At 40.0% G+C, this 16,288-nt stretch overlaps 1 protein-coding gene across 1 annotated transcript in view; it reads right to left on the reverse strand.

Annotated features, from left to right (window-relative positions):
* The window catches only part of LOC145398117 (uncharacterized), a 207,073-nt gene that overhangs the window by 95,216 nt on the left and 95,569 nt on the right, over positions 1-16,288 (reverse strand). Inside the window, exons 3-4 of the mRNA XM_080271099.1 lie at positions 3,758-3,925; positions 746-962 (exon numbers count right to left, since the gene is read on the reverse strand). Coding sequence (XP_080127225.1) covers positions 746-962; positions 3,758-3,925 — 385 coding nt within the window. The remainder of the gene's footprint in view (positions 1-745; positions 963-3,757; positions 3,926-16,288) is intronic.

Below are 16,288 nucleotides of genomic sequence, written 5' to 3' on the forward strand. Positions count from 1 at the left end.
GTGGCATTTCTAAGATTCAGTGTGGTACAGTATTTGTCACATGAAATGTGACAATGAATGTGAATGCTGCAGCATTGTGCTGGTAAGGTAGAATGAGGTGGAAATGTGTCATGTATGTGAACCAGAGTGCAGAATTTGTAAGATTCATCACAGTATGTGTGGGGCTTTTATTACTGTTGCTGTTGTGGCCCCAGGCTCACCTGAATGTAAGACCAAGAGAATGCAAGCTTAAGCTCCCCTTCTCCTACAGTCCACCATCCTCTTTTCAAGGTACAAAATGGGAGCTGAGGGATGCTATGTCTAGGCCAGGTTATACTGGTGCCAATGCCTGGAGATGTGGCAGTACAGTATGGTGTTGGTGTGGCAGAATGTGGTGGAGGTACAAAAAAGTGTGGTGTTTGTATGGTACAGCACAGCAGATGTATAGTGTTGTGTGAACAGCACGTGTGGCAGTGTGCAGAAGTGGGGCACATTAGTGGTTCGGTGGAGGTACCATACACTGCTATACAGTACAGGGTACTCTGTTATTCATCCTACAACTGCCACCTCTCCATCTTAAATGTATTGGTGCAACAGGAGATTACCACTAGAATAATGTGATACAAAGATGTGCTATGCTAAAGAATGTACTGTAGTAGTACAACCTTAATCTGCCACTGAGTTATGGGAAATAGGTTGCAAAAAGATTAAAATCTCCACACAGTTAAGGTGGACAAACAACAAATATCCACAGTATATAACTTACATTTAATTTCCTTCTGATACAAAAACCGCTGGAATGCTGAAAGTAGCTGATAGCTGTTGAACTCTCCGATAATCAGCTCTGGGATAAAGTAAGCATTTCCAAACTCCTTGAGCAGGAACTCCAGTTTAGCCAACTGATGGCAGGAAAACTCTCGACGTTTTTTAACCAGCTGATTGTCTTCTATGCATGTGATGATGTTCTTAATCCGCATTGCCATCTAAATGGGGAATACAAGGTCAAAATTGGTGAGGCTGCAAACAGCAACATAAGTCAAAACTCCATTTTATACAACTGAAATAAATGCAGGGATGGTACAAAGTAACATAAATTGGAATTAAAATTTTATAGTCAATATGCTTGAAGGTCTGGCTGAGTGGCACCATACCAACTGAATGAAAGAATGCTAAGATTGTGTCATTATAAAAAAAAGTAATGACTGAAGTGAGTGCAAGTTTCTGAGTGTTCTTGAAGGTAGAGCAGGAGTACCATAGAAGATGCAGTCAGTCTATGAAGATGAACTTAGTACTGCAGAGTCGTGATTTTAGACAAAGGGAAGCAACAATCTTACAATAACACGAGCATTTAATTTCTCCCATAATTGCCGGTATTCAAGTGCATGGTAATGTCACTCAACTGTGCAAGACAACTGTGTGGGAAGTGGGTGTTTTTAGGTACTGGATTTACAGATGACTGCATCTGTTTACAAATCCTGTGTTTTGTTTCTGTCGGTTATTGATTGGCTTCCTCGACCATACCCGACCCACTTGACCCATGTCCCATACCTGCCACTGCCTGCTTTACTGTTGTGTGGATGGTTGCTGTGATTAGAAGCATTTATTTACTTATTTCTTTGCTCCTCACATCCTGTCAGAACTCTAAGAATGCTGTTCCAAACTAACTTTAATTATGCCTAAGCTACCCTGAAAGTGCTATGAACACAAGAAAAACATTTATCCATGGGAAAATTTAAAACTGATGGATGAAGTGGCGTGTGGTATGGGAGCTTAAATGCGCATGAAACTAAAATGAGTCAGGTGTGTTTACGATATAAATATTTACCTTGCTGGAAAAAAATGCTAATGATGAGGGAGCAGTAAAATTCATGTTTTCACCATTAGTGCAACATGTGTGGGGGGGGGGGGAGCTTTGTGCCCAATCTTTGTTATGAACTGATGGTCCCTGGCTGAGAAAATTCGGCTTTTACAGTGTACGAGGACACTATGTGTTGACGTAAGTACTGTAATCAGGTAAGATAATTATGTGAGTTCAGTTCTTGTGAATTATACTGTCATACAAATTGTACTGCTTGGCTGCCTTGTTTATAATTCATGATTGCTGCATTCATGTGTATCTGAGAAGCTGTAGGCAATCACTCCATGTTGACGACTTCAGTACATCTTTTTTCCTTTATTGTTAATGAGTAATGAGACCTTCAAGGATAATTTCACTGCATTTTTTTTTTTTTTTTTTTTTTTTAATGAGTGCACCAAAAGCGATTCCCAGACGAAATAGGCATGATGCAGGGTGTTGATTATTCACGTGTTGATCAGGGCAGAACTCTGAAGTTTTTGCTTAGTTGGTATTGGGGATGTTCAAGAGGCTTAGTGGCAATCCTTGGTGGTTAAAAATATTATGGGGAGTATTTGAGGGCAAAACTAGTTCGTTCGGTTAGGTTAGGAAGCGCTGATGCGTCTAGCTGGCGAGACCGTATGTAAACACACTGTCCTGGATGTCTTAAGGCAGACATATTTGTAATAACCTATCTTCAAATATATTTTTAACAAAAAATATGGGGCTCCTAGAAACTAACCCCCTATTTTACATGTAATTATATGTCACATTTTAGTGTGAAATTGATTTTGCATGAGGTTCTGCATAACCTATTTCGTGTTGTATGAAGACTGTACTGTATAAAGCTTCCAAACATTTAATGTAGATATGGTAAACCCTCGACATACCAAACCCTCTTTTAACGAATTTTGGTTTTAATGACCACCTTCAGCTGGCCAAACATGTTCATTTAACAAATTTTGTTCAGTACATGAATGGACACGTAGGAAACACCGACCAGCTTGGCGTGGCAAACAAACATAAATTTATCCATGGCCTACTTGCTGTCTTTATTTGCAGTACAACTACTTCCTGAACAGTAAGAGAAACACATAAGTTAATAAATAAGTATTTATTGACAAAAAGAGCCATTTAAACCTACCAGTATGTTACTGTGTACAAGTGTATGCCAAACGACACTCTATATTTAATGATCTTTGTTCGGTAAAAGCCACGACGCCTGGGAAATTACCGTACAGCTTGATGTTCGGCTTTAACTAACTTTCGGATTTAATGTCAAGTGTCTGGTACCAATCTGTTCACTACATCGAAGGTTTACTGTACTTGGAAGCCTAGACCCTATGCTATCAAAATCCTTTTGCATAATGGTATGAAAATGAAGATGTTTGGTAAATTCACAGTAACTCAAGATATTCTTGAAGAAATCTAAGAGACATAACTTTTTCAAACAAAATAAATCCAACTTAAAAAATATATATATATACAGTATTTTAGTCTAGCTATGCATGCCCTGAAATATTACTGGGCACAAAAATACCTGTCCTGCTTTTCTGACATGGGGGGAGAGGATGAGTTCATCGCCTCTGACTCATGAACAAGTCCAAAAAACAAAGGAAATGTATTTTTTTAGACTTATATAATAAGCCTGCAACAAACATTCCCAAAATATGCCATTGTAATTCTTATTACAATGGCATATTTTTGGATATATAATAACTGTGTAGTAAATTTCATCCTTGACACAGTGTATCTCCACTGATCGAGGGTATTGTATCATATCTTGTCTATGGCAGAAACTTGTAAAATGGTGAGAATGACAGATATGTTACACACTCTTTGTTCTATGAAAATATATTTTCATAAAAAGCGTGTGACCAAGGTGATGTGTACTGTGTATACCAATACAATGAGAAAAGGTTGTGAATAACATTAGAAACTTACATGACCAAGGGATCTTTTTGGTAAGTCTTGGGCCAAGTAGAGTAAAAAGTGCTTGTAGTTAGTCTTGTCAACATAATGAAATGGCTCAAACCTATAGTTGCCATCAAAGCCAAGTATCCGAGCTGTCCTTACTGATATCATGGGGCGCAGGTCGTAAAATTTGTACTCCTGTAATCAAAGAAACCATTATTAGCAACTGCTGCAGAGCTTATGACTACAGTTGAAATGATACCAAAAGCTCTTATAGCTACAAAGATCCCTTCACGTGTGCAGGCTTTGTATGCACAGACTCACAGTGCATGGTGGCTATAAGCTCAAACAAGAAATCCCTTTAAGCCCGGTTTAAAAAAAGTGTTTCCACTAAAAAATGTTGTCCATCATATGACAGATCTGGTACCAGAATTCATCAGTTTCCCTGCAGACCAAATCATTCTTATGATTTAAATGGTTTACTATCTATCTATTGCCAGATGCCTCAATCCCGTACAGGGTGGCCACAAACAAATCGCCTCCAAGTCGCCCTGTCCCCCACCATTTCACTGACATGCTCCCAACTCACCCCTCCCCTCTCTCATATACCTCTCCACTCCATCCCTCCATCTCATCCTCAGCCTCCCCCTCCCTCTCCCCCCCTCCACCTCACTCACATACACCCTTCTCATCAGTCTCTCACCCTCCATCCTCTTCACATGGCCAAACCACCTCAGTTTGTACCTCCTAACACTTCCTATCACATCCACATCCACACCACAACACTCCTTTATATCCTCAATTGGCAGCCTGTCTCTCCATGTGACTCCACAGGCTCCTCTTAAATAACTCATTTCCACAGCTTTCACTCTTGACTTGTGTCCTTCCAACCACGTCCAAGCTTCACTTCCATACGTTAGAGTCGGTATCACAACAGTGTCATGTAGTAACTTTTTCACTTCCATGCTCACTTCCCTGTTTCTTATCACTGCTTTCAAGGAACCAGCAACCTCTCTACCTTGTTGTACCCTTTCAAGCATTTCACCCTCCAAACTTCCATCCTTACTCATCACACTACCCAAGTACTTAAACATACTCACATTTTCCATTTTCTCACCATCCAACCTCACTGTGCATTCACTGACTTCACCTCTCCCAAAGACCATCACTTTACTCTTCCCTACATTCACCTTTAGATTCGGTTTCTTACATACTCTCCCAAACTCATCCACCAAGCCTTGCAGCTCCCCTTTGTCTTCACTTAACAACACAGTTCATCTGCAAACAACAGTACAAGGAGTTTCCAAACACTACCCTCTCTCACCAGGGCCACTCCAACATCCACTGCCCTACCTTGTATCTTTTTTATTACCCCATCCATGTACAGACTGAACAACTATGGAGACATGACACATCCCTGTTTCAACCCAACCTTCAATGAGAAAAATTCACTCAGTTCACTATCCACATGCAAGGTAGCCTTAGCACCATCATACATACTCTTCACTGCATTCAACAACTTCCCATCAACTCCATATATTCTTAATACTTTCCACAATCCTTGTCTATTCACCCTGACATATGCTTTCTCCAAATCCATGAAGGTCGCATACAACTTCTTTCCCTTCTCTACAAACTTTTCCACTAAAGATAAAGAATGAATATCTGATCTACACAACCTCTTCCCTTCCTAAAGCCTCCATGTTCTTCTCCAACTAACTCCTCTGTTATTTCCCTAACTCCGTCAATTAGTATCCTACCATACATTTTTCCTATTACACTAAAACGACAAATGCCCATATGATTACCACACACTTCTTTTTACACTTTTCCTTTGTACAAGGGAATAATTATACCTGACTTCCAATCCTCCAGGACTCTACCTTCCTCCCAGGCCAATCTGAACATCTTCCACATCCATTCTACTACTATCTCTCCCCCATGCTTCAGTGTTTCACCACACACTCCATCAATTCCTGGGGCTTTCCCCAATTTGACTTTCTTCATTGCTTCCACAAGTTCTATCCTACTGATTTCTTCCTGTCTCCTCACCTCCCTCCTTCTGCCAGCCATTCCCCAGCCACTTATACTTACAATACTTCCATTCCCTATGTTCAACAATTCCTTAAAGTGTTCTCTCCATCTGCTCACTTTTTCTCCCTTCTCCACTAGTAATGTACCATTTTGATCTTTCACTCCCCTACTAACTTCACTATCACCCTGACTTACCCTCTTCATCTCTTTCCAGAACATTTTCTTACAGTCCCTTCACTTTACACTCAAATTCCTTCCAAATTCCTCAAACACTCTCTTCTTACTCTCTCTTACTAATCTTTTCACCTCTCTCTTCCATTCTACATATAACTTTCTCTTCCGCCTCTCACCTTCTTCCACGCCCCTATTTCCCATCCATTCATTGTATGCTTTCTTCTTTTGTGCCACAGCCTGTCTCACCTCTTCATTCCACCATGCTGTTCCTTGCACCCCCTTCCGTCTTCTCTTCAACCCACACACCACATCACATGCTGCACATATTTCTTCTGTGAATATCTTGCACACACCTTCCACGTCCCCCATCTGCTCCAATTCATATTTACCCAATCGTTCCCCCACTTCTCTCTTATATTCTGCCTTTTTCTCATCCTCTTGTAACCTTTCCACTCTCCTTGCAACTACAGTGAACTCTCACATTTGGCGAGTTTTTATTTGGCAAATTCGTTTTTGGCGATGGGATGGGATTGTACACAACCCTATAATCTGGCGACAGAAATCTCACATTTGGCGAATTGTTTATAATAAAAATATACTGTAACTGTATTCTGTAGTTTTATACCAATTAATTTCAACATTTTTTATTTTTTTTTAATCTGAATTAATTTCAACAAAATTGATTGTATTGTAAAATTCATGTCTCATCTTCTCGAACCTGTTTACACTCCTCTGACAGCCACCATCACGTGTGGTACACTTCTCTGCCAACCACCATCACATGTCCAGCATTTTGTCTGTGTTTTACTGTGATTCCTACCTTTGCTGAGGCCTTGAGAACACATAATGGCTGATGAAACACAGAAAGGTGGAATGGGTGACCGTGGCAGACCACCTAATCGCCCAGATGTGAAGAAAGGGCCAAAACGTGAGTACAGAGTTGGGAAGAAATTCAAAAAGTACAATTTGCAGGACACAGAGAAAGTTATCAAAATGTTAGATCAGGGCCAGCAAGCGTGTCAAATTGTGAAAGAGACTGGCATACCCAAGAGCACCATAACAGCCATTAAAAAGAAAAAGGAAGAGGTGAAGAAGTCCATAGGTGTGGCAAAGAGATACTTTACAGACAACACTAGTGCATGTGTGGTCATCCTTCACTCGAGTACGGACAAGCGCCGACTGCTTGCAAACTGAATATTTTTTGGTGAAGTGGGTTAACAAAAGCGAGAAGGAACAAGGCAGTGTTCATGGGCCTCATATTCGTTAACAGGCATGTATTTTCTACCAGACTCCATGCAGAAAAAAAGCAGTCCAAAACCCCCAGTCTTCACAGCATCCGAGGGTTGGTTGGCAAAGTTCAAGAAGCGATATGGTATTAGATTTGCTAAGTATCAAGGTGAATTAGTTTCCTCTGATTAAGTGGCAGCTGTGTCTTACCCAAGCATAGCGGAAGAAATGATTAAAGTAGGGGAATACAGCCTGCATCAAGTGTATAATGCAGATGAAACAAGTTTGTTTTGGAAAGTCTCCAAAATCTACCTACATTGCGAAACAAGAAAAACAAGCAAGAGGTGTAAAAATGAGCAAGGACAGACTTACTCGCTTGCAACCAACGCCACAGGATCCCACAAGATGAAACCAGTAGTGATTTATAAGTCCAAGAAACCATGAGCTTACAAGAACTACGACATGAACAAGTTAACTGTAATGCGGTATGCAAACGCAAAAAAGGATATATGACAATGAACATTTCTACTGACTGGTTTGACATCATTTTGTCCCTGCAGCTCGTGAAAAGTGTAAACACCTCAATCTTTCCCTTAAAGTGGTCCTGTTTTTGGACAATGCCCCAGGACATGCCAAGATTTTGGTAGACAGACATCCCAGTGTTAAAGTGTGCTTTCTTCCCCCAAACACGACATCTAAAATTCAACCCTTAGATCAAGAGATCATTGCAAATGTCAAGCATTTTTTTTTTACAAAGCAGTCCATGATAAAATATGACAGGAAATAGACAGCCAAGAGGAGGTCACTGAAATAATGCAAGAAAGTGATGAAGAAATTCCTGCAGCCTCAACACCACACAGTAGAACCCCACCCGCAGCGACGGAGATGCCAGAAGTCGCAAAAGTGGCATCCACATCAGCTTCATCACCAGATAAAGCCTTACCTTTCAACATGCCAAGGGAGACAGTTACCGTCAAAATGTTCTGGAAACGTTTTGATATCAGACAGGCTGTCAACTTTATGGTAGATGCCTGGCATAAAATTAATAATGCTACCATTAAGCATGGGTGGGCACCACTTCTCCCTCACCTCATCACAGACGGTGCCGACACTGACAAAGACACACAGACAAAGCGTCAGCGGAAGGAACAGCTCATGAAAGAAGCGGCAGAATCAGCAAGAAGTGTTCCAGGATTTAATGAAGTTAATGAAGAACAGCTGGGTGAGATGATATCCGAAAACACTGAACAGAACACTGAAGAAATGCTGGATGATGATGATGATGAAACACAAGACAACGAACAAGAAGATAAACCCACACAGACTCCCAAGCAACTGACAACGATGAAACTCTCTCACATACTGAGTGACTGTTCCCGTCTTCAAGAAGAAATAGAGACTGTTGAAGCCAGTGAGAGTGATCGTGTTCAGCTTGTACAGAAAATGACTGATATATCATCTTTCTTCTTGAAGGAATACAACAAGAAAGTAAATGAATAACAACAAGCGCTCATCACTCGTTACCTGGGCCGAAGACAGAATTAAGTTACTGCACCAGTTAAAGCTTCCCTCTCCAATGATCCTGGCCCAGGTGATGACAACATAGACATTGCAAGCATTCGAGATGACTTCAATTTTGAAGGATTTGGCTCAGATGAAGATCCACAGGAGGAAGGGACAACAGAAGCTACAGGGAGTGAGTCTTCAGGTGCTAACTAAGGCATCCACACACATACTGTACCCAAGCCCATTACAGTATTTTCTTTTCTTACGTAAGTTTTTTGTTTTGTATTGTTTCTTGGCTATAATAAAATTATATTGAATCATGTTATGTGTGTTTATTGCATGATTTACACCCAATAATGTTGTACTATAGGTGGAAAATCAGTCCAGTCATGCATGCCCAGAACAAATTTATTTTTTCCCATTAGTTATTCAGTTTAGATTCGGCAAATTCTAATTTGGCATGGATATTTTTGAACCTATTACTCGCCAAATGTGAGAGTTCACTGTACTCCTTCCTCCCTTCCTTCCTTTCTGCTATTTCTCCATCTTACTTGGATCTTGATTCCGGCCCCCTCCAAGTAGTGGTCAGAAAGTCCACTCCCCCAACCTCTATAAGGTCTTGTATCCATTACACATCTGGTTTACATAATTCAAACAGCAACAAAAGAACAGGCAGTTAAACGTATAAAGGTGATGTTTTGGACCTATCCTTGGTGCCTTGTTTAAGGTTATATTTACTCAACTGAGAAATGTCTACCTCACTTCACTCATCTGCTGTAACAAATATCCACCTTAAAGGAATTTAGTTATAATCATCATCGTCATCATCATCTGGACCTCCTTTCCCACCCTAGGGGAGGATGAGGAGTAGCACCGTCCAGACAGTCAAAGCTTGCCAAATTCAATGGGCCATGCTTCTATTCACTCATCATTCAAGCCCACAGAATCCTGGCTCCATCTGATAGGCCAAAAGACTTTACCACATACTGTAGCTTCATATATACCTATCAGGTAAGAGTCAATCCGAATACTGTCATGTTAAAAAAACGGTGCCAAATCCCTGGTCATGCACTTCTCTGCACAAAATTCATCCAGCCAGCTCAGTCTCTTCTCAGTCCCTTCACCTCATCAATTTCCATACCTTTTTTCTTCACAAACTCATCCACCATCTCTCCTCACCTTCTTCTCGGCCTACCTCATCTCCCTCCTTCAAATTCGCTCAGATATACCTTTTTCACAACTCTGCTGTCATCCATTCTCTCCACATGGCCATATCATCTCAGCGCACTCTCTTCGATTCTGGTGTCCACAGACTTCCTCACTCTGCATCTACCACAAATTACATTATTCCGTATCCCATCTACCCTCTGTACTCCACATACATTTCTCAAGAGTCCCATCTCCACAGCGCTTACTCTTGACTTTTCATTTTCATGCCACACTGTCATGGGGTTTTTAAAATAAATGCATTATTAAAGGATAATTCTCAATAATACTGAAGAGCAGGGACAATGAACTGTCTTGCTAAATCAAGCAATGATTACTTTATGCCAGCTTGCTTCGCCAATTCTCTCAGAACGAGAATTTATAAACTTTCTCAACAGTACACAGCAGAGACTAATTACTCACAATTGATGTTTATTAGTACTGTTAGCCTCTGGAGAAAGTGACATCACCCCTGACAATAAATAACTAATACTATTAATGATATCAGGTTCTCGCTGATGCATTAACTCCTAGAAGGCACAACGGATTTTAAGCTTAATACAACAGGACTGGCCTAAGTACCAGTTATGAATGGCAAAGCATTTATGCAAGCTAGGAGCTAATAGAGAAATAAGCTTAGTATGGAGAAATGAAACACGAGTTTACATTACATTAAGCTCGAGAAAAAGAATTGTTAAATTTATTGATTACAAAGAAATAAATTTAACGTTACATTTCAAAATGAATTCAAAATAAAGAGATCGCACTCACTCGCTCACTCAGAAGCTAAGCTCTTAAACCTACGAAAATATGAAAAGGAAATACTGGTCAATGTAGCATATCACTGAGGAAGGGTGGGAGCCTGGAGAACTGTAGACCTAGTGGAGTCTGGGTGCTAGAAGACCTCTCTCACTCTCACTACTGGAGTACAGAACCACACTCCGTCGCGACATATAAAAGACTGATTCAAATTCGATGTGTGGGGTAGGATGCCCAGGCCAGCCGGAAGAAGGCGTGGCCAACAGTTGAGGCAAGCAGGGGCGAACAATACAGAAACAATAATATCGCTCAGTAGAGCACTTAATGAAGTGCATTAAAACGGTCACTTTTGAAACAGTGACGAATGTTTTGAAAAAAGTATACCATCGAAATGGAGAGAGAAACGGTTAACTGAACGATACACAGTGAGTTTTCCACTAAAGTTCGTGGTTTCTCACAAAAGGAAAATGTCACGAGTTTGATTCATGACATTAAATGATAAATACCTAAGTATGAACGAATGAGTATTATCTCGTGAATAGCTTTAGAGCTAGGAGTCAGTATCCTGGAATGAGGTCGCCAATTGTCACGGGGTTTTTAAAATAAATGCAATATTAAAGGATAATTCTCAATAATACTGAAGAGCAGAGACAATGAATTGTCTTGCTAAATCAAGCTATGATTACTTTATGCCGGCTTGCTTCGCCAATTCTCTCAGAACGAGAATTTATAAACTTTCTCAACAGTACACAGCAGAGACTAATTACTCACAATTGCTGTTTATTAGTACTGTTAGCCTCTGGAGAAAGTGACTTCACCCTTGACAATAAATAACTAATACTATTTATGATATCAGGTTCTTGCTGATGAGTTAACTCCTAGAAGGCACGACGTATTTTAAGCTTAATACAAGACTGGCCTAAGTACCAGTTATGAATGGCAAAGCGTTTATGCAAGCTAGGAGCTTATAGAGAAATAACCTTAGTATGGAGAAATGAAACACGAGTTTATATTACATTAAGCTCGAGAAAAAGAACTGTTAAATTTATTGATTACAAAGAAATAAATTTAACGTTACATTTCAAAATGAATTCAAAATAAAGAGATCGCACTCACTCGCTCACTCAGAAGCTAAGCTCTTAAACCTAGGAAAATACGAAAAGGAAATACTGGTCAATGTAGCGTATCACCAAGGAAGGGTGGGAGCCTGGAGAACTGTAGATCTAGTGGAGTCTGGGTGCTAGAAGATCTCTCTCACTCTCACTACTGGAACACAGAACCACACTCCGTCGTGACATATAAAGGACTGATCAAATTCAACGTGTGGGGTAGGATGCCCAGGCCAGCCGGAAGAAGGCGTGGCCAACGGTTGAGGCAAGCAGGGGCGAACAATACAGAAACAGTAATATCGCTCAGTAGAGCACTTAATAATGTGCATTAGAATGATCACTTCTGAAACAGTGACGAAAGTTTTGAAAAAAGTATACCATCGAAATGAAGAGAGAAACGGTTAACTGAACGATACACAGTGAGTTTTCCACTAAAGTTCGTGGTTTCTCACAAAAGGAAAATGTCGTGAGTTTGATTTGTGACACACACCATAGTCTCAGAGCCATATGTTAAAGTTGGCACTAACACTCCATGTAAGCCTCACACTGCTGCAACACTAAAGCATTTTGTATAAAGGCCATCACAGAACCAGCTACAGTAAAACCTCGATAGAACTGACTTCAACAGACCGGAATTCACTTAATTGGAATTGAGGAGCTACTGGACTAAATTCCTATATATCAGAAAAAGTCTGATAAAGCCAGAAGCAGTCCAGACTGCCTGACTACTTCAGCTATATTCACCACAATAAGGTAAATAAAAGACATGTTTATCAGTGTACAATACAGTATTAATACATATATTATACCATTTGATTAATGTAGTGAAGTTATAAGACAGTACAGTACTGAAATGGTAGTCAAAATAGTTTAAAAACCGTTCATGCGATCCAGACTAATGTCTGATATATTGGAAAAAGTCCGAGTTAGCAGGGGGAAGTCCAGATGTCGCTTTTATCAGAATTTTGGAATGGTTTGGGCCCCAATTAGTCCATTATAGTGAGGACTTACTGTACTTTCCTTCCTTGTGTCACTCTACTTTCCATTTCCTTTGCACATTTTCCTCCCTTTCCTCTCAACATTTTCCTCTCTTTTCTATCACTGTACCCAGGTATTTGAACTACCTCACTAATTCCAGTCTCTCTCCATTCATTGTAACATCACACTGGGAGTTACCTTCTCTCTCAATAACCATCATTTACTCTTTTCTACATTTACTCCCAAGGCACAATGCTAACAGACATCTACAAAACTCTGTACTAGTCAACCAAGCTCTTGTCTGGTATCTGCAAGTAGTGCTGCATCATCAGCATACATCAAATTTGAGATATTCCACCCAACACCATTTATTACCAATGCCATCCCCTTCTCCATTACTCATGTTTTTACTTCTCTCATCACCCAATCCATAAATATGTTAAGCAACCAGAGGGAAATCACACAACCCTGTCACATGCCCAAACTGATTGTGAACCATTCACTTAGATGTCCATTTACCTTTACACATGCCTTATTACCATAATAAAAACTCTTAACGGCACCTAGGAACTTACCATCTACACCGTATATACACAAAACCTTCCACAATTCTTCTCCGTCTACTTTGTTGTATGCTTTTTTCACATCCATAAATGCCATAAACACCTCATAGCCCTTCTCACAAGCTTTCTCTACTATCTGTCTCACTGCAAATATTTGATCCACAAATCCTCTGCCACTCCTAAAGCCACCCTGTTCGTCACTCACTAGGCCTTCTGATATCTCTCTTACTTTCTCTATGATAATTCCTTCATATACAGGCATACCCTGGTTTAATGATGTAACTGGTTAGGTAAATCCCCATCGTTAGACGGGGTATCATATATCGGGGTACTTTTAAAACGTAAAGTAATGTGGAGCGTTTACCAGCCTTGGATTTGCCCCCAAACCAAGCCCAAAATCCACCCAAATGAGCCCAAAAACAAGTTTAAAGCCAATCTAAATGGCCTAACAGCTGTCAAGGAAGCTAACCTAAGCCTAACACCTGTAATTAACACATTAAAACCAAAAAATAAATCTGAAAATCATCAAATATAAATCTGGAAAAAATCAACATTAGTAAATTGTACCCCAAAATGACAATGCTCACCCCACCTATGGCTTAAACACATTATCTAAGACTAAAAACAGTTTATGAATCAACTTAAACACAAAATTTTAGTCTAAAATATCATCAAAACCCATCGTTAAAATGGGGTTGGGCCATCATTAAGCGGGGTATGATGGTATTTCTACCCCCATCGTTAAGCCAGGGTATCGCATCTAGGGGTATCGTATATTGAGGTATTACTGTACCTTCCCCACAATGCTCAATAGACATATGCCACAATAATTCTTGCACTCACTTCGCTCACCTTTATTTTTGTACAGGGGCACAATCACAGTCTTTTTCCATTCTACTGGCACAGTTTCACTCATTCATGTCTTCTTTCATATTTCCTGAAAGCACTTCATTCTGCTCTTTCCACTACATTTAATAATCTCCGCATATACCTCACCAACCCAAGCTGCTTTCCCATTTTTCAACTGTTTCACAGTGTTCTTCACTTATGCAAGTGTCACGTTTCCTGGAACGGCATTCCTTCTCTGCACACCCACAAATCCAATCATTTTTACAGCCACTATGCTCTCTCCATTCCCATACATCAGACTTTCAAAATACTCTTTCCATCTGGTCCTTACTTCATTCCCATGGGTTAATAATCTGCCACCTACTTCCTACACACTTTCACATTTCTTTCCACTGTCATTTCTACATTTCTGTGCCTCTTTCCAGAATCACTTCCTATTTTCAGAGTAATTTTGCATTCATTTTTCTTCCCAGCTCATCATTTACCTCCTTCTTTTTCCTTTACGCTAGTCTCTTTATGTGCTTCTTGCTCTCAGTATATTCAGTTCTTAATTCAACTGAACCCCTGTCCTGTATCCACCCAAGCCACTTCTTCTTTTCCTCCACTGGTCTCTGAACCTATTCATCCCGCCATGCCATACCTTTCTTCTTCGTTTTTTACTCTTGCCACACCACAGACTGGTTTAGCATTCCTGACTAAGTAAGCCCTATATGTATTCCACAAGTTTTCCAGATCCATTTCATTCCAATTCACTGACTCCAACTCCTCCCTTACTTTGGCCCTGTATTCATCTGCCATTTCCTTAATCCTCAGCTTCTCGACTTTCAGTGTCTCTCCCTGACTGCTTCTTTCCCTTCTAGTCCACCTCACTTCTCTCAGCTTGATCTTGCATACCACAATCATATGATGACAAACCTCCACATCATCCTCTCACAGCCCTTGTAACAGCAACATTTCCCAGCATCGGTTTCTTTGTAAGCACATAATCAATCTGGCTCATTTCAACATGATCTTCATTCCCTCTGTACCATGTACAGGCATAACCCGGTTTAACAATCTAAATTAGTTAGGTAAAACCCCATTGTTAGGCAGGGTATCGTATATCGGGGTACAGGGAGGTCCCAAAGATACGAGCAGTTAGGTTCCATTTGGCATAGTTGTATAATTAATCTTCATATAACGAAACACATGACTAATGGTAAAGTATTGGTTAGGTTCAAGGACCCCATCAAAGATAAATTTTCAAGCTAAAATATACAATACCAAAAGCAAAAAACATTTCTATATTAATGAACTGTAGAGAAAGCAACCTGAAAGAGCAAATAGTACACAAATAACATGACTACATATTAATTAAACATATAAAACATGCATAACACTCATCTATAGGTGGTAATGTTGTGTTGGAGGTGGGAAGCTGGCCTGGCGGTCGCCAGCTGAGCAGATTCCCGAAGCCATATTATCGTACCCAGCATGTTAAAATTATTGCTTTTTGATCAAAATTATCACACTCATAAACAAAGGCATTTCTTCACAAAAATCAGTAATTACTGTGGAATTAATATATGTGGTGATTAATTAACGTTATTGAATATGTTTAACTCTTAAGTACCTACCAGATTATAATAATGGTTACCGTAAGAGTAACTAAATCCTACTGTTGTACTAGTGTTACAGTAGACTTGATAATTCTGCTATCCCTGATTTATTTTTCAGACTATCAAATTATGAAAGTTATCACATTATCGCATACATGCTATCGCATATCGCAAAGTGTGCCAAAATATCACATTTTGCTATAATTATTGCACGTTTGGCAATGCTGCTGCTGAGCAGTCCCGCTATTTATCTCCGAGGTTGAGGGAAAATGGTGGTGACTGCATTTGCTGGGATGACAGAGTTAGAATCCTCACACCTCGCCCCAGACTGAATGTCATATCATTGAATTTTCAAGACTGTATATCGAAAATAGTCCCTAATTTACTCTGGTAGTATCATCGGTTTCTCGTATATCGAGTGGTCGTATAACGGGATCTACCTGTACTTCTAATGTGTATTTCAATGTGGACCATTTACCATCCTTGGGTTTCCCCCCAAACCATGTCCAAAACCCAACCAGATGAGCCCAAAACATGTTTAAAGGCAATCTAAATGGC

The sequence above is a fragment of the Coenobita brevimanus genome, chromosome 1 (assembly GCF_032717465.1).
Source record: "Coenobita brevimanus isolate Jiangsu-jjx chromosome 1, ASM3271746v2, whole genome shotgun sequence".
In the NCBI taxonomy this organism is placed as follows: Eukaryota; Metazoa; Arthropoda; class Malacostraca; order Decapoda; family Coenobitidae; genus Coenobita; species Coenobita brevimanus.